The 16,209-nt window shown below is 39.3% G+C and overlaps 1 protein-coding gene across 1 annotated transcript; it reads right to left on the reverse strand.

The window, feature by feature from the left end:
- Positions 1-5,848: 5,848 nt before the first annotated feature.
- Positions 5,849-10,915, reverse strand: LOC131941829 (O-methyltransferase MdmC-like). Its single transcript, XM_059301379.1, has 6 exons — positions 10,623-10,915; positions 10,329-10,433; positions 8,709-8,816; positions 7,628-7,728; positions 6,142-6,291; positions 5,849-5,992 (listed from the first exon to the last, which is right to left on the reverse strand). The coding sequence occupies exons 1-6, from the start codon at positions 10,912-10,914 to the stop codon at positions 5,921-5,923; spliced, it is 828 nt and encodes a 275-aa protein (XP_059157362.1). The 5' UTR covers position 10,915; the 3' UTR covers positions 5,849-5,920.
- Between the last annotated feature and the right edge of the window lie 5,294 nt (positions 10,916-16,209).

The raw sequence follows: 16,209 nt of genomic DNA on the forward strand, positions 1-16,209 counted from the left end.
ACTAAGACGTGCTCGAAAAACACAATAAAAAGTTCTAAATTGCATTATGTAATAATTATAACAAAACTTATATATTAGCTATGACAGCTTGTAAAAACAATATATTCTACCCATCCAATAAATACTTAACTGTAGGTTTTGTTTGAAAGTGCGAAACGGTAGCTTTATTATAACATACTTCTATTCAATTTTGATGACAAACATTTCATTTTACAGCTTTAATCCTAACTATAGATAAAATTTTGGATTCCCTAAATCAGGGGACGCCTTTCAAAAAATCAAACACAGGTACCTGTTTTAGACATTGCTAGAATAATTGATTAAATTTTTAAAAAATCATACTTTTGAAAAAACAAAGTCTACGGTTAGTTATAAATTCCATCCTATTTAATATTATACATTAATACCTTAAGAGTGGTAATATAGACTTTTAAAAAAACTAAAGATTGTCAGCAAGAGAACGCCTACCTTTCTTTGTCGTGTGTTCCGTCCTGAATTGAAATTATCTTACGTGCGATAAACTCGACTACTCGATATAGTCAATCTACTACATTCACAACACAAATCAAACTTCGATACCTAAACATAACTAGACTCGATGCTCCAGAACTACGACACCAACTCGTTCAACTTCACCGAGCTCTACAAACGATACTCCCAATCAACAACGATTTTCACTGGATATACTACTACACTTTAACATTAAATATAATTCGATACCTTAATACCACACGAACCAATACTCACGAACTCTAGAACTACGATACTTCATCACCTGCATTCTCATTTCTCTGTTACCAATCAGATTCCACTAGACTCTAGACCTTCCACTACAAAACAGCCGAATAAAAATTATGACACTTTAACACTTCGATACTTTATACCTACGAAACCATATCAGCAACAGCCTTCCGCCGTTACTCTCAAATCTAAACGATTTATCAAAACTTACCAAACAAGTGACAATACTTTGAACACCCTGTGATTAAAAAGCTCTATACACCAGGACAGATTTCTAATTCAAAGTCAGAGAAAACGAGACTTACAAGCCCTATTAAAATTAGATAACTGTGTGAAATGTTCGAAATTTAAAACTTATTTAATCGTTTTCTACATCAATTATGTGACACCAAATTAAAAAGGCAAAGTGACTGGTAAAATGCGCCCTGACCTTTCCAAATGTTATATATATAGGCCTGTATAGACGTAATTTTGGGGTGGGGGCGCAAAATTGATAGTTCGTCCTGGGTCCCGAAATAGATCGCTATACCTTTATAAAAGTTATAAATTATTTGGTACTTTTTTTAATAGCGATTCAACCTTTTGCGCCCCCCAAGGGATGGCGCCCTAGGCGACCGCCTAGTTCGCCATATAGCTAGCACCGGCCCTGCGAAAATCGCACCCTTGCGGGTGGCGACGATATTAAATTTTTATTATTTCGTTCACAAATTCCTTCTCATCAACTCCCCAAAATTCATAGCACTCGGGTGAACGGTGTCGAACCGTATCCGACTTTTATTTTTTTTTAATATACCGTATGTAGAGAAATATTGCACCCTCCAGGGGCGCTGCCCTCGCAAGATTAAAAAATATTGTTTTACAGAATTTGATTTTTTTTTTCCCGCAGAAACCTCACCAGGAGTACTCTCATTTACTCCCCAAAGTTTCACGGCGATGTGATGAAGGTTGTAGTAATACATAAAAGACAGACGCACAGACACACAGATACACACACTTGCACTGCTTTGTATATATAGATACATACTAGACTACCCGTCATCCGTTGGATAACTGTGGGTTTCGGGGGTCATCCATCAAAAAACATCACGTCTGTCACTCAGAGGCATAGCGACCCTTCCCGGCGCCCGGGGACAAACTTTTCGATTTGAACCCCCCCCCCCCCCCGCAAGATTTCGATTTGCACCCCCCCCCCCCCCCCTCAAACTTTTGATGTGCACCCCCCCCCCATTCAAACTTTCGATTTGCACCCCCCCTCAACCTTTCAATTTATTTTTCCAAACCATTTTGGCGCCCCAACATATGTCCCCCCACGCGCCCCCCTTCCCCCCTCCACCTCCCCTCCCCCCCCCCCCCACCTCCCCTCCCCCTCCCGCCCCCCCCCCCCCTCCTCGCTACGCTACTGCAGTGTCACTTATCGTCACAAAAAACAGATCCCACATTCAAAAATATGTTTCTTATCTTTTAAAAACACCGAAAACACCGATTTCGGACTATCCCTTCATATACTGACGTCACATGTGACCTACTCAACTCTACTTCACCTGCCCAGTGTCCCGCCAAGTCTCAGACAACATGTTTTTATCGTTTAAAAAACGATTCCAGCCGAGCATGTCTCTGACCACACTATCCTTTCATATGCTTAGGACAAAGAAACAGATGAACTCTACTTCACCTGCCTTGTATCCTTCCAAGTTCAGATAGGCAACTTTATCATTCACATCTAAAAAAAAAAAAAAAAAATATCATTGACATATTGGTCTAGAACCTGTGCCACCCACATGAGAGCGGGCTACGCTACCAACTTAGCTATTTACACGTGACGTCACAAGTGAATTTTTATACTATACTTATGCAACTTGATTTAAGCGCATAGATTCTAGATCTAGGTATAGTAGTACTAACTTTCAAATTAAATTTTATCTTAAATTAGCCAATTCCATAGAAACTTATTATTATCTAAATCTAGATAGAATTATCTATATTCTAGATCTACGACTGAGCTATATCTAGAGTTTACGTTCATAATTTTGCAAAATTAGCAGTATAGAAGCCGCGTATAAATCTTAAATTATGCAAATAGAGGCCATGGAGCGAGCATTTCCTAATTAGCATATTTCATAGCTATACAAACAAAGATTTATATAAAATAAAGAAGGTCTGAAATTATCTAGATCTAGATAGAATTATCTAGATCTAGATTCTACGACTCGTTTGCTTAAGTCTTAAGTTTAGTTTTTCTTGCTAGATCTAGAATCTAGATCTAGATCTAATCATTAGCTACGCTGATGGGCCCGGAGCGAGCATTTCAAAATTACCATATTCCAAACAAAGATTTATATAAAATAATAAAGGTCTAAAATAGTTTAGTATATAGAAAATCACTATTATCTAAATCTAGATAGAATAGAATTATCTATATTCTAGATCTACGACTGGTTTGCTTAAGTCTCTTTTTTTTTTGGATTGTATTTATAATCAATAAATATTTGATTTGACCTAGATTCTAGATCTAGATCTATAAATAAATAAATAACTTTCTTGGACAGATTGTAGATCTAGAGAAATTTATCGTAAAACTAAATGAAAAAGACAGTTGAAAATTGATATAAGTGTTGGAACGTAATAAATACAGCAAACGGACGTATTGTTAAAGTTATGACCGACAGAAAATTAGATTTGATTTGACCTAGATTCTAGATCTAGATCTATAAATAACTTTCCTTCGACAGCTGATCTTTAGATCTAGAGAAATTTATTGAAAAACTAAATGAAAAAAGACAGTTTAAAATTGATATAAGTGTTGGGACGTAATAAATACAGCAAACGGACGTATTGTTAAAGTTATGACCGACAGAAAATTAGATTTAGAACGCGTTAAACTTTTGAATGGGAACACAATTTTCTTCAATAGACGCCGCCATTTTATTGTACTAAAGAGTAAACAAAAACCTGTGACGTCACCATTCCCACAAAGTTTAGTCAAGGTTTTAACATTTTAAAAAAAAATGGGTTATTCTGCGTAGGAATAAATCAATAAATTAATTAACGTCTTTAAATAAATTTGTGATTAACAGTCTGTCTGCATTAAAAAATTATTCTCTACCTACATACTATTTTACAGCTTTCCAGATAGAGTCGAACATATCACAATAGTCGATCAGGCAAACAAACAAACAAACAAATAAATATTCAAACATGTAAACAAACTTGACTTTTAGTAGTATACTAGAATACCCGTCATCCCTTGGATAACTGTGGGTTTCGGGGGTCATCCATCAAAAAACATCACGTCTGTCACTCAGAGGCATAGCGAGCCTTCCCGGCGCCCGGGGACAAACTTTTCGATTTTAACCCCCCCCCAAGATTTTGATTTTCAACCCCCCCCCCTCAAACTTTTGATGTGCACCCCCTCCCCCCCCCCCCACTCAAACTTTCGATTTGAACCCCCCTCAACCTTTCAATTTATTTTTCCAAACCATTTTGGCGCCCCAACATACGTCCCCCCGCCCCCCCCCCCCCTTCACTCCCCCCCGCCTCCCCTCCCCCCCCGCCTCCCCTTTCCCCCCCCCCCCGCCTCCCCTTCCCCCCCCCCCCCGCCTCCCCTTCCCCCCCCCCCCCGCCTCCCCACCCGCCCCCCGCCCCCTCCTCGCTACGCTACTGCAGTGTCACTTATCGTCACAAAAACAGAGCACACATTCAAAAATATGTTTCTTATCTTTTAAAAACACCGAAAACACCGATTTCGGACTATCCCTTCATATACTGACGTCACATGTGACCTACTCAACTCTACTTCACCTGCCCAGTGTCCCGCCAAGTCTCAGACAACATGTTTTTATCGTTTAAAAAACGATTCCAGCCGAGCATGTCTCTGACCACACTATCCTTTCATATGGTTAGGACAAAGAAACAGATGAACTCTACTTCACCTGCCCTGTATCCTGCCAAGTTCAGATAGGCAACTTTATCATTAACATCTAAAAAAAAAAATTGAAAAAAAAAATCATTTTTTATCATTAACATCTAAAAAAAAAAAAATTGAAAAAAAATATCATTGACATATTGGTCTAGAACCTGTACCACTCGCATGAGAGCGGACAACGCTACAAACTTAGCTATTTACTCCTGACGTCACAAATGAATTTTTATACTATACTTTGATGCAACTTGATTTCGAGCGTCTAGTCTAGAAGTAGTAACTTTCAAATTAAATTTTATCTTAAATTAGCCAAACAAAGATTTATATAAAATAATTAAGGCCTGAAATAGATTCTAGATGTATTAAGGCCTGAAATAGATTCTAGATGTAGAATTTACATTAAGTCTAGATTTAGAATTTACATTGAGTTTAGTGATCTAGATCTAGGCTAGATTCATAAATTTCCTTCGACAGCTGATCTTTAGATCTAGAGAAATTTATTGTAAAACTAAATAAAAAAAGACAGTTGAAAATTGATATAAGTGTTGGAACGTAATAAATACAGCAAACGGACGTATTGTTTAAGTTATGACCGACAGAAAATTAGATTTAGAACGCGTTAAACTTTGGAATGGGAACACAATTTTCTTCGATAGACGCCGCCATTTTATTGTACTAAAGAGTCAACAAAAAACTCTGACGTCACTATCAAGGGACGTCACTATCCCCACAAAGTTTATTCAAAGTATTAACATTTTTTAAAAAATACGGTTAATTTAACGATGAATAAATCAATAAATTAATTAACGTCTTTAAATAAATTTGTGATTAACAGTCTGTCTGCATTAAAAAATTATTCTCTACCTACATACTATTTTACAGCTCTCCAGATAGAGCCGAACATATCAGGATACTTGATCAGGCAAACAAACAAACAAACAAAAAAACAAAAAAATAAATATTCAAACATGTAAACAAACTTGACTTTTAGTAGTATATAGATAGATAGATAGATAAGGTATATAGAGAAAAATCGCACCCTCCCTGGGCGCCTCCCTTGCGAAAATAAAAAAGTCTTTTTGTGCAGAACCCTTCCTTGTGAACATGAGAGGTCTCTATAATGTGTAAAAAATAAAATGTCACACAAATAAAAGTCCAAAAAATAGCGTACATAATATTTCAATCTCTCGATTAATTTCTTTTATTATGTAATAATTAATCCAATGTTAATATACTGATGTTATGTATATTATGTATTGCTTATACCGCAGCTCTTTCAACATCAGTGAGACGACGAATCATCAAAACACCGTCACGAATGGGCACAAGCACCTGGCGATGTCAAAACACAATTATAATTTATTTATTATAATTAAATCTTATGACAATATTAAATATATTTATATCAGTTCTGTTTCTAGCAATATCGAATATATTTAAATTAGTTTTGTTTTAGCTATAGCCTTATATCCTTTAGTTACCTTATGCAAAGAGGTGTCATCGTGCACTGCCTTCACGAAAGTCTTAGTGACGTTTTCACCCGCAGAAGGAATGTATGCATCCCCTCGGCTGTAGACGTTGTCTATTAGCACCGTGCCGTTTGGTGCCAACAGGTTTTGTTCAAATGCATACTAAACAGAGAAAATATAACGCATTGAATAATAAACGGTTAATTAGTAGGCAAGACTGGCTAATACATATATGTCATACCAAAAAAAAGGAGTTGGGTTGTATATCAGTTTTCCCCACCCTAACACCGTACTTTGTCACAACAAGCCAGTTTTCCACACCCTAACACCGTACTTTGTCACAACAAGCCAGTTTTCCACACCCTAACACCGTACTTTGTCACAACAAGCCAGTTTTCCCCCATCCTAACACCGTACTTTGTCACAAAAAGCCAGTTTTCCCCACCCAAACACCGTACTTTGTCACAAAAAGCCAGTTTTCCCCACCCTAACACCGTACTTTGTCACAAAAAGCCAAATTTCCCCACCCTAACACCGTACTTTGTCACAAAAAGCCAGTTTTCCCCCACCCTAACACCGTACTTTGTCACAAAAAGCCAGTTTCCCCCACCCTAACACCGTACTTTGTCACAAAAAGCCAGTTTTCCCCCACCCTAACACCGTACTTTGTCACAAAAAGCCAGTTTTCCCCACCCTAACACCGTACTTTGTCACAAAAAGCCAGTTTTCCCCCCACCCTAACACCGTACTTTGTCACAAAAAGCCAGTTTTCCCCACCCAAACACCGTACTTTGTCACAAAAAGCCAGATTTCCCCCACCCTGCTAACACCGTACTTTGTCAGAAAAAAACAGAGCTATTCCAAGTAAAACCCAGTGACATTTCTACCCTATCCCCCTCAAGTTGTAGATGCTGCCAACGAAAATCAGCATACTTTAAGCCATTTGTATTTAGAAGATAAAAAACTATATGCATTTTCCGTCACATTTCCTACAACGCTCCCCTCAACAATGTTTCATTTAATCATCACTTGGTCATTACCACCCCCCTCCCCCTTGCGGATTTTTTTTTTTTTTAAATCTGAAAGAAATGCTGCCCCTCCACTAAATAGTGGTTGGTCTCAAAATCAGAATCCTGCAGAACCCCCAACCCTGCAACGACCCATAACATCGTTTGCTGACATGTCTTCTAAGGCAACAAAGTAGCAATTTAAAGACGGGCCGAAAACGAAACAAAACACTACAGTTAATATTTTGAAAGCTATTTATCGAATGTGTTGAGTTATTATGATCCTATCTGTCCTCTTATAAACATTAAATGTGAATGTGTAGGTGATAGATAACTCGTTAATCTACATTTTTTTTGTAAAATAAAAAGTAAAAATGTACAAGAAACGAAACGAAAAATAAAATAATTATCATAATAATGCAAGGAGAAATGATAATTTTTTAAATGTTTAAATTGTTAACGGCCTATATGACACAAATATTACACAACACCTTAAAGTATTCCAAGTAATGTGACTTGTCCGCATCTAAAAACATGATGTCAAACGTCTCCTTTTGCTCTACCATCTTTTTGATAATCTCTGAGGCTTTCCCTGTAAAATAAACCGGTAGTGATCTCCCCTAAACTTTCTCGAATATTCTTATATAAAACAACAGGGGATGGTAACTGGGGATATAGTTATGATCTTTAATCCATTTTAAATACTGAAACTTTTAAAAATAGAATAGAATCTCAGTAAAAAAACAATTGCGCACCAAGCGAACGCCTAATAAAGGTGTGTATAATAGTGCGCAATAGTATTAGTACTTTATAAATTTACATTAGTTTTTTGAGAAATCGGAAGTAGCGTAAAGTACTACTTCCGGTCAACGGAAATTACTCAAAATTTAACAGAAGGTAGAGAATTAGATCTTTTACTTACATGTGAAATTTCATTTATCTATCTGAAATAGTACTCAAGTTATAGGCTTTTGAAAAATTCAAAGTAGAAAAAGTACCACTTCCGGTTATCCGAAATCGCTCAAAAGTTGATACGGATCTACGATTTTGATATAATACTTGTATATGAAATTTCATCAACCTAGCTGTAACGGTACTCAAGTTATCGTGTTTACACACGGACACACACACACACACACACACACACACACACACACACGGACACACAGACATACGGACAAGATTGCAAAATTATGTTTTTCCGTATCAGTGAGATGTAAAACGTCGAGATTTGCAAAAATCTCGATTTTTTTTTTTTGCACGATTACAAGACTTTCTCTATACTTCGTATATACGAGAAAGTAAAAATGTTAAGTTATCATTACAAAATCAAATAGAATACTAATAGAGCCAATGTGATAGACTAGAAAACACCACATCCTAACGTATTAAACTGCATACACACAAGCTAATTTTGTAAACTACTTACAATTATATATAACTATAAAATATTATAGATATAATGTTTTAACTACTTGACTGTTTCTTTAATATATTAAAGATATATTAAGATATTAAAATACATTTTTTAAAGATATAAATTATTCATACATGAGCTGACAACATACACACCGATTAAGATTTTAATTTTCTTTTTGCTCGGCGACTTAGCAAGCAATGTTTCCCCTACATAAGTTTTGAGATACTCGTCTTGGTCAATAGTAAACAATTCTCCATCGTCTGAAATACGAATTAACATTACAACTGAAGCTTAGTCTTGAACTAGTATCTCGCAAGTGCAAGGTAGTCGAATAGGTTGTATTTTGTCTTGGCGTCCTGCCCGAGTTAAAAACACAGGCTTTAGATCAGGGGTCTTCAAACTAAGGCCCGCGGGCCGGATGCGGCCCGCGAAGTCCTCTCATCCGGCCCGCGGAGATCTTTTTGTCCAAGGAAAAATAGTTTGTTGGTGATGGCTGAGGAACTGCCCAGAAAAATCAAAGACATGTCTGGAAGAAACTGGCCCCCGTACTGAAATTTGATAGTTAATGCGGCCCTCGGATTGAAAAGTTTGGAGACCCCTGCTTTAGATGGATATTTTATTTGATCTACCTGAGACAGACGAATAAAAATGGGAATATCACCGGCTGTGTTCATTGTGTTATACACAATGTGCAGTGGGGAGTGGCGCTGGTGGGTCGGGGGGGGGGGGGGGTTATAGATGTGTACTCAGCTCACCACTATGTTCATAGTTTTACACACAGTGCAGTGGGGAGTGATACAGTGGGTGTATATTGCTGAACTGTGTTCATAGTGTTATACATAAGAGAAGTGGTGATGTGTATAGATGTGTACTTGGCTCACTACTGTGTTCTTAGTGTTATACATAAGAGAAGTGGTGATGTGTATATGTGTGTACTTGACTCACTACTGTGTTCATAGTGTTATACATAAGAGAAGTGGTGATGTGTATATGTGTGTACTTGACTCACTACTGTGTTCATAGTGTTATACATAAGAGAAGTGGTGATGTGTATAGATGTGTACTTGGCTCACTACTGTGTTCATAGTGTTATACATAAGAGAAGTGGTGATGTGTATAGATGTGTACTTGGCTCACTACTGTGTTCATAGTGTTATACATAAGAGAAGTGGTGATGTGTATAGATGTGTACTTGGCTCACTACTGTGTTCATAGTGTTATACATAAGAGAAGTGGTGATGTGTATAGATGTGTACTTGGCTCACTACTGTGTTCATAGTGTTATACACACAACATGGTGGGTTCAGGAGCATGTGAACACGCCATGCCAGGATCCGGGGAACTGAGCAAACTAAGTTCTAATAGGTAGCGTTCATTTATCATGGCAACCAAACTCTACTCCAAGTCAGCATTGTCATTAAGTCTTGACCCATGTACCAAGTTTGAAACGAATCGGTCAGTTAGAAGTGCTCGAAATTTTGCTCGGCAGTTTCGATCCATGACGACAAAGGAAGCAAGTTAAATAAAAAGGTGTAAAAACATCAATGATGCCTATTTGTTTTTTAATTTAATAATAAACGCATCTTTTTAAAAGATCGTAGATCTCTATTTTTTAAAGCTGGAGAAAATAGTTTTAGATATGTTATACACTTGTTGGCTCGATGTGTATTGAATGACTGTTACTTTGATTTAGTTTAATATTTTATTGATGCTAGACTGATGCTATATGATTTTGCATTGATTTTGGATTACGTTTTATAAATCTGAAATACCTGGTAGAGCTTCAGCCATAGACAAGGCGCTGTAGCCAGTAAACATACCAATGTCAAGGACACGTTTGGCTCGCTGGATACTGACAATGGATTTTAGGAATTGACCTGTTTAGCAAAAAAAAAACTCATATAAAATTCAGTCTAAATGTAGCAGAAAGAAAAAACTAACCTTGCTTTCGAAATTACCAGCAGTAAAAGAAACGTGTCTTCCTTTCCGAAATATCACAATATAGCAGTTTAAAACTTATAATACATTCCAAAGTACGACTAAAAGCAGTTTAAAACTAAGCCTACCTTCCAAAGTCCCACTCATCATTGCAGGCATCAATTGCCACGTGGTTTTCCCTTGCTGATGCAGCGTCTTCCAATCGTGCTTCTGCGTCTCTTCTAGAATATTCCTACAAGCCTGGCTCTCGCTGGAGGTGCCGAACAGCGTGAACTGCTCCCTCAGATCCACCAGCCCCAGGCCGTACTTGAGCGCCTGCACCAGCTCTGGAGCCGCGCCCGTCTCTTCCGCCAGCCGCAGGGCGGTTCTAAATTCTTTGACAGCGGGGTCGTAGTGTCGTTTTACTGGTGGGTTTGACATGGTGGCTGGGAAAATATTGTTAAAATAATTTACATTTACAATTCCGTTAAGCAGTACCATTCGTAAAGAGCATAAGACGTATATCTAATCGCATATTTTATTGGAGACTGTAACAATAGTGGCTAGCGTCGATACACGTGTTTCTTTCACTATGTTGTTGGTCCAGCTTTAAACGATGGGACGGCATGGTCGTATGGTAAAGCGCACGGCTGCTTTCTTAAACACTCGAGTTCAAATTCCTGAGTCATTTGAGCTCCGATGGACACCCAGCTCACTTTAGAAAAAGTTAAGTCGACTACTGTAACTATCTATTTCATTGCTAACGTCGTTAAAAACAGATGACCTCTACTTCATCTACTCTTTGGTCTCGCAAATTTTTCAACCTTTAACTGAATGTTTTTCCAAAAATAAGACGTCACTTTTATGAAAATATTTTCAGCGGGTGCTGCCACTACCCCTGCTCCCCTGCTGCCTACGCCTTTGAGCTAGAACTGAAATATCTCATTACTATTGGAGGCAATAAGATTCATTTGAATGCGCAGTGGGCATTGGCAGTGTCGGTGTTTTAAAACTTAATCTTTAAAAACTCCAATTCGTCAAATTAATACAGCTGCCCGTTTCAAAACAATAGTTCAGACTTAATAAGTAATTTTTTACGCGATTTAACTTCGTCTACTTTAACAAAAAAAAAACACTAAAATTGAGCTAGCAAACCTGTCGTGTGGAGTGAAATTTCTTAAATGGTTTGGTGCAGACGGTACAGCACGCGACTGGCCAGGTTTTTATAGGCTGTGGCGACACGTCACTGACCAGACGTGATGACGCGTTGTTTTTCGAGTAGTCACGTCTGCCGCGGGCTTGAGTTATCTGTCACTCATTATCATTGGAGGAATTTGTTTTCTACTTTATGCGCTATCTGTTCACGGCTAACATAGAGTGAGTTGCGCAATGGCTCAGAAAATTAGGGTCCATAACAGAGTTTCTTCCAGGCATCTACCCCCCCCCCCCCCCCGAAGAGAGTCTAACGCCCCCCCCCCCCCCAACGAAATGAAATTTATATAGAAAAAATATATACTTTTAACAGTGTCCGACCCCCCCCCCCCCCCCCGAAGAAAGTCTACCGCCTCCCCCCGAAAATTGCAAGTGCCCCCCCCCGGAGAAAAAAGTCTGGAAGAAACGCTGCCCCCCCCCCCCGAAAGTTTCAAGTGCCCCCCTCACCTAAAAGAAAATTGTCTAAAAGAGGTATGGGGTTGGGGGGGGGGCAGAGTTTCTTCCAGGCATCTCTTGGGGGGGGGGGGCCTTCCTCCCGAAGAAAACTACCGCCCCCCCCCCCCTCGAACGAAATGGAATTTATATAGAAAACATACTTTTACCCCCCCCCCCCCCCGGAAAACGTTGACCGCCCCCCCCCCGAAAATGTCAAGTGCCCCCCCGGAGAAAAAAGTCTGGAAGAAACACTGCCCCCCCCCCCCCCCCCCCCGGAGAAAAAGTTCTGGAAGAAACACTGGGGGGATATCCATATATTCTCTTATACATTAGCGATATCGAGGTCGATTTTTTGTCCAAAGGTGCTCGTTTTGTCTGTAAGAAACCTGAGGTGGTTACGTCGCTTAACTTGGGGAAAGTGGATGATTCTGGAATTTTTAAAATCTAGCGGATCATGTACCGAAGCCAAACGAAATGGTGAACTCTGCTACATCTGCTAAAATGACAATCAGGGTACGAAATTTTTTTTTTTTTTTAATTTTCGCATGATTGTTAAACGTCTAATACAGCTGTTACACTTGACCTTCACAGAGTGCAGGGGTATGTAGACCTGTCGTACGAAGGTCATGGTGTTATCTTAAATATGGCGAGTGATGACACGTGATTCTGACCTCCCATGTGATAGGTCACATGAACTCTTCGCTCGCCCCTCGTCCCATCTTATAACCCCGTACATAAATTTATCTGTACACGGCCGTGGTGTGTACTTGTGTACGTAATGTGTGTGCGACATTTGATCATGACCCAGAGGCGTAGCGAGGGGGTGACACCATTTAGGGGGGTGACACCAAGGCAAAAAATAGCAAAATATATAGAGAAAAACTTGAGGGGGGTGCAAATCGAAAGTTTGAGGGGGGGGGGTGCAAATCGAAAGTGGAGTGCAAATCGAAAATTTGAAAGTTTGTACCCGAGAAGGGTCGCTACGCCTCTGGGGGGTGACACCATTAAGTGCCGCACCGGGTGACACCCGACCTCGTTACGCCACTGTCATGACCAACATTCCCTCTAAGGGGGAAAAAGCTAGTATACAACTTGTATTTTGTGTGCGCAGTGTTCTAAAAGTCTTATACAAGGATATATGTACTTTACAAAAGTACTGCGCGGCCGCGCAACCGCGCAGCTTAGAGGCAACACTAATCATGACAGGCTGGGATTAGGGTTACCAGGCCAAGTGACCCTTCTCATGATCACCCTCAGTGAGTGGGATAAGCTATTGATAAAGCATGTAACAACAACTGGCCGCACAGTTTTGGACCCATAATCCCGTGGATTTTTTTAATTTTTTTGCTTATTTATGATTATTTATGATTATTTATGATTATTTATTATTATTTATGATTATTTATGATTATTTATGATTATTTATGATTATTTATGATTATTTATGATTATTTATGATTAATTAAACTGTAAATTAATCGTGTTTATTGTTTTGTCTATAGATTAATACTTAAATGAATATCCACTTGGCTTTATCAATAAAATAAGGTGTAAGTCTAAGGGAAAGGCGCTAGACACGTAACCGAAATACTCGAGTTCGAATCCGGGTTCAATTCAGTAGAACATCCCTGAGTCCACCCAGCTCTGATGGGTACCTAGCTCACATTAGGGAAAGTAAAAGCGGCTGGTTACACTTAATATTTATTAACTCTACTTCATCTACCCAGTGGATCGCTAGGTCTGAAGAGGTATATTTACTTTAGCAGGGGGAGGGATTGACCTACCTACCGAGTTTTGGAAACGGCTTGGTCGGTTTGCACGACTGCTAACCCGAAAGTCTCGAGTTGGATCCCTGGTTCAAGTCCGTGTGAGTCAACTCAGCTCTAATGGGTACCTGACTCGCATTGGGGAAAGTAAAGTCGTCTGTGCATCGTGTTGACCGCACAATCTGTTTAATACCGAGGTCACAGAAACAAGTGAACATTTTCTTTATCTGCCCATGGACAGCCAGGTTTGAAAAAGTAACGAAGTTTTTACGGCGATACCTGTAAATTCTATGCATTAACCATACTAGGGCTGGGCGTTTGCCCGAAAGACAATTAGCCCAATGGACATTTACCTGAACGGAAGCTTGTTCTGTGCGACAAATGCCCAAGTGGATGTTTGCCGAAAGAGGACAAATGCTCGAATGGACTTTAGCCCGAAAACGAGAAATGCCTTAATGGAATTTTGTCCGAATGCGAAGAAGGAGCCGGCATTTGTCGTATTCAGGCAAACTTCTATTCCGGCATTTGTCGCATTCAGGCAAACGTTTATTCCGGCATTTGTCGTATTCAGGTAAACTTCTATTCCGGCATTTGTCGTATTCAGGCTAACTTCTATTCCGGCATTTGTCGTATTCAGGCAAACGTTTATTCCGGCATTTGTCGTATTAAGGCAAACGTTTATTCCGGCATTTGTCGTATTCAGGCAAACGTTTATTCCGGCATTTGTCGTATTAAGGCAAACGTTTATTCCGGCATTTGTCGTATTCAGGCAAACGTTTATTCCAGCATTTGTCGTATTCAGGCAAACTTCTATTCCGGCATTTGTCGTCATCATCATCATCACTCCTTTGTGGCCCCTGGGGAGCAAAGGGCTGCAACCACACATTTCCAGCGAACTCGGTTTTGGGCTGCTCCTATAATCTGTGCCCATGAGAGCCCAGCTGTTTTTGCCTCTTCCTCAACCGTTCTCTTCCATGTTTTACTTTGCCGGCCCACCCTCCTTTTCCCCTGGGGATTCCAGTCCAATGCATGTTTTGCGATGTTTTCTTTTTCTTTTCTTAACGGGTGTCCGATCCATCCCCATTTACGGGCCTTGATATCTTTCTCTATTGGCTGTTGCTTTAAAATTTGCCACAGGTCTTTGTCTGATATTTTGTCTGGCCATCTTATTTTGAGTATATGTCGTAAGCATTTGTTTACGAACGCCTGTAGCCTATCAGTATTTGTCTTCGTAGCCATCCAGGTCTCCGAGCCATAGAGTAGCACTGCCTTAACATTTGTGTTGAAAATCCCAATTTTGCTCCGGAGTGACAGGGCCGTGGACCTCCACATCGGGCGCAGCGAGTTGAAGGGCATTTGTCGTAAACCCTAGAAATACATTGTAGTGAGTAGTCAGAAAGTCAGAGACTATTTATGGATATTGTTTGCACTGGATGATTTGGGTCTAGGTTACTATTGTCTAAGAGACCTACTCGGCAAGATAATCTCTTTCACAAGTCCCAAACCTAGGACGGTTGTCCTGAAAATTAACATACCATAACAACACCCCCCCCCTCTTGTCCTTACAACCAACAATTGTACTTGATTTTATGACATTATTTACCCTGCGATAACAAGAGAGGGTCCTTGAAATGTGTTGTTGGATTCTTAGCTTTTTCATTAATTAGGATAACTAGGATAACATAAAACTTGTTCGGTGGTGGGGGAGCTAAGGTGGAACAGAGAGGTGGTTAGATCACCGGCTGAGACTTTCTTTCAGTTCCATATAAGACCTAACAATAATTTCTAATGGATATGAACAAGTGATATTTGAATATGAACAAGCGATATTTGAATATAAACAAGCGATGTTTGAATATGAACAAGCGATGTTTGAATATGAACAAGCGATGTTTGAATATGAACAAGCGATGTTTGAATATGAACAAGCGATGTTTGAATATGAACAAGCGATGTTTGAATATGAACAAGCGATGTTTGAATATGAACAAGCGATGTTTGAATATGAACATGCCATGTTTGAATATGAACAAGCGATGTTTGAATATAAACTGTTTGAATATGAACAAGCGATGTTTGAATATGAACTGTTTGAATATGAACAAGCGATGTTTCCTCTAAAATTGCTGTATAAACCGACTATTAGAAAGAAAATAAGACTTATTTGAGTGCCCAGGGGGGAGGGGGGTCCTAGAAAGCTTATGCAATATGAGGGGCGGAGGTCTATAGCGTTACATGAGTGGGGAGGAATTGGGGTGAAAATGTCATGCTTTGTGTTCCAAAATATTTGTACAATACCATGTTGAAAATTCATCGGCGAAGA

Source organism: Physella acuta, unplaced genomic scaffold (genome assembly GCF_028476545.2).
Source record: "Physella acuta isolate Inbredline_101_S28 unplaced genomic scaffold, ASM2847654v3 ptg000374l, whole genome shotgun sequence".
NCBI lineage: Eukaryota > Metazoa > Mollusca > Gastropoda > Physidae > Physella > Physella acuta.

Coding starts and splice junctions, on each gene's coding strand:
- LOC131941829 (XM_059301379.1), bottom strand. CDS start 10,914: ATGTCAAACCCACCAGTAAAACGACACTACGACCCCGCTGTCAAAGAA. Junction 7,729..8,708: donor GAAAATTAAAATCTTAATCG/GTGTGTATGTTG, acceptor TTTATTTTACAG/GGAAAGCCTCAGAGATTATC. Junction 6,292..7,627: donor ATTACTTGGAATACTTTAAG/GTGTTGTGTAAT, acceptor TTCTCTGTTTAG/TATGCATTTGAACAAAACCT.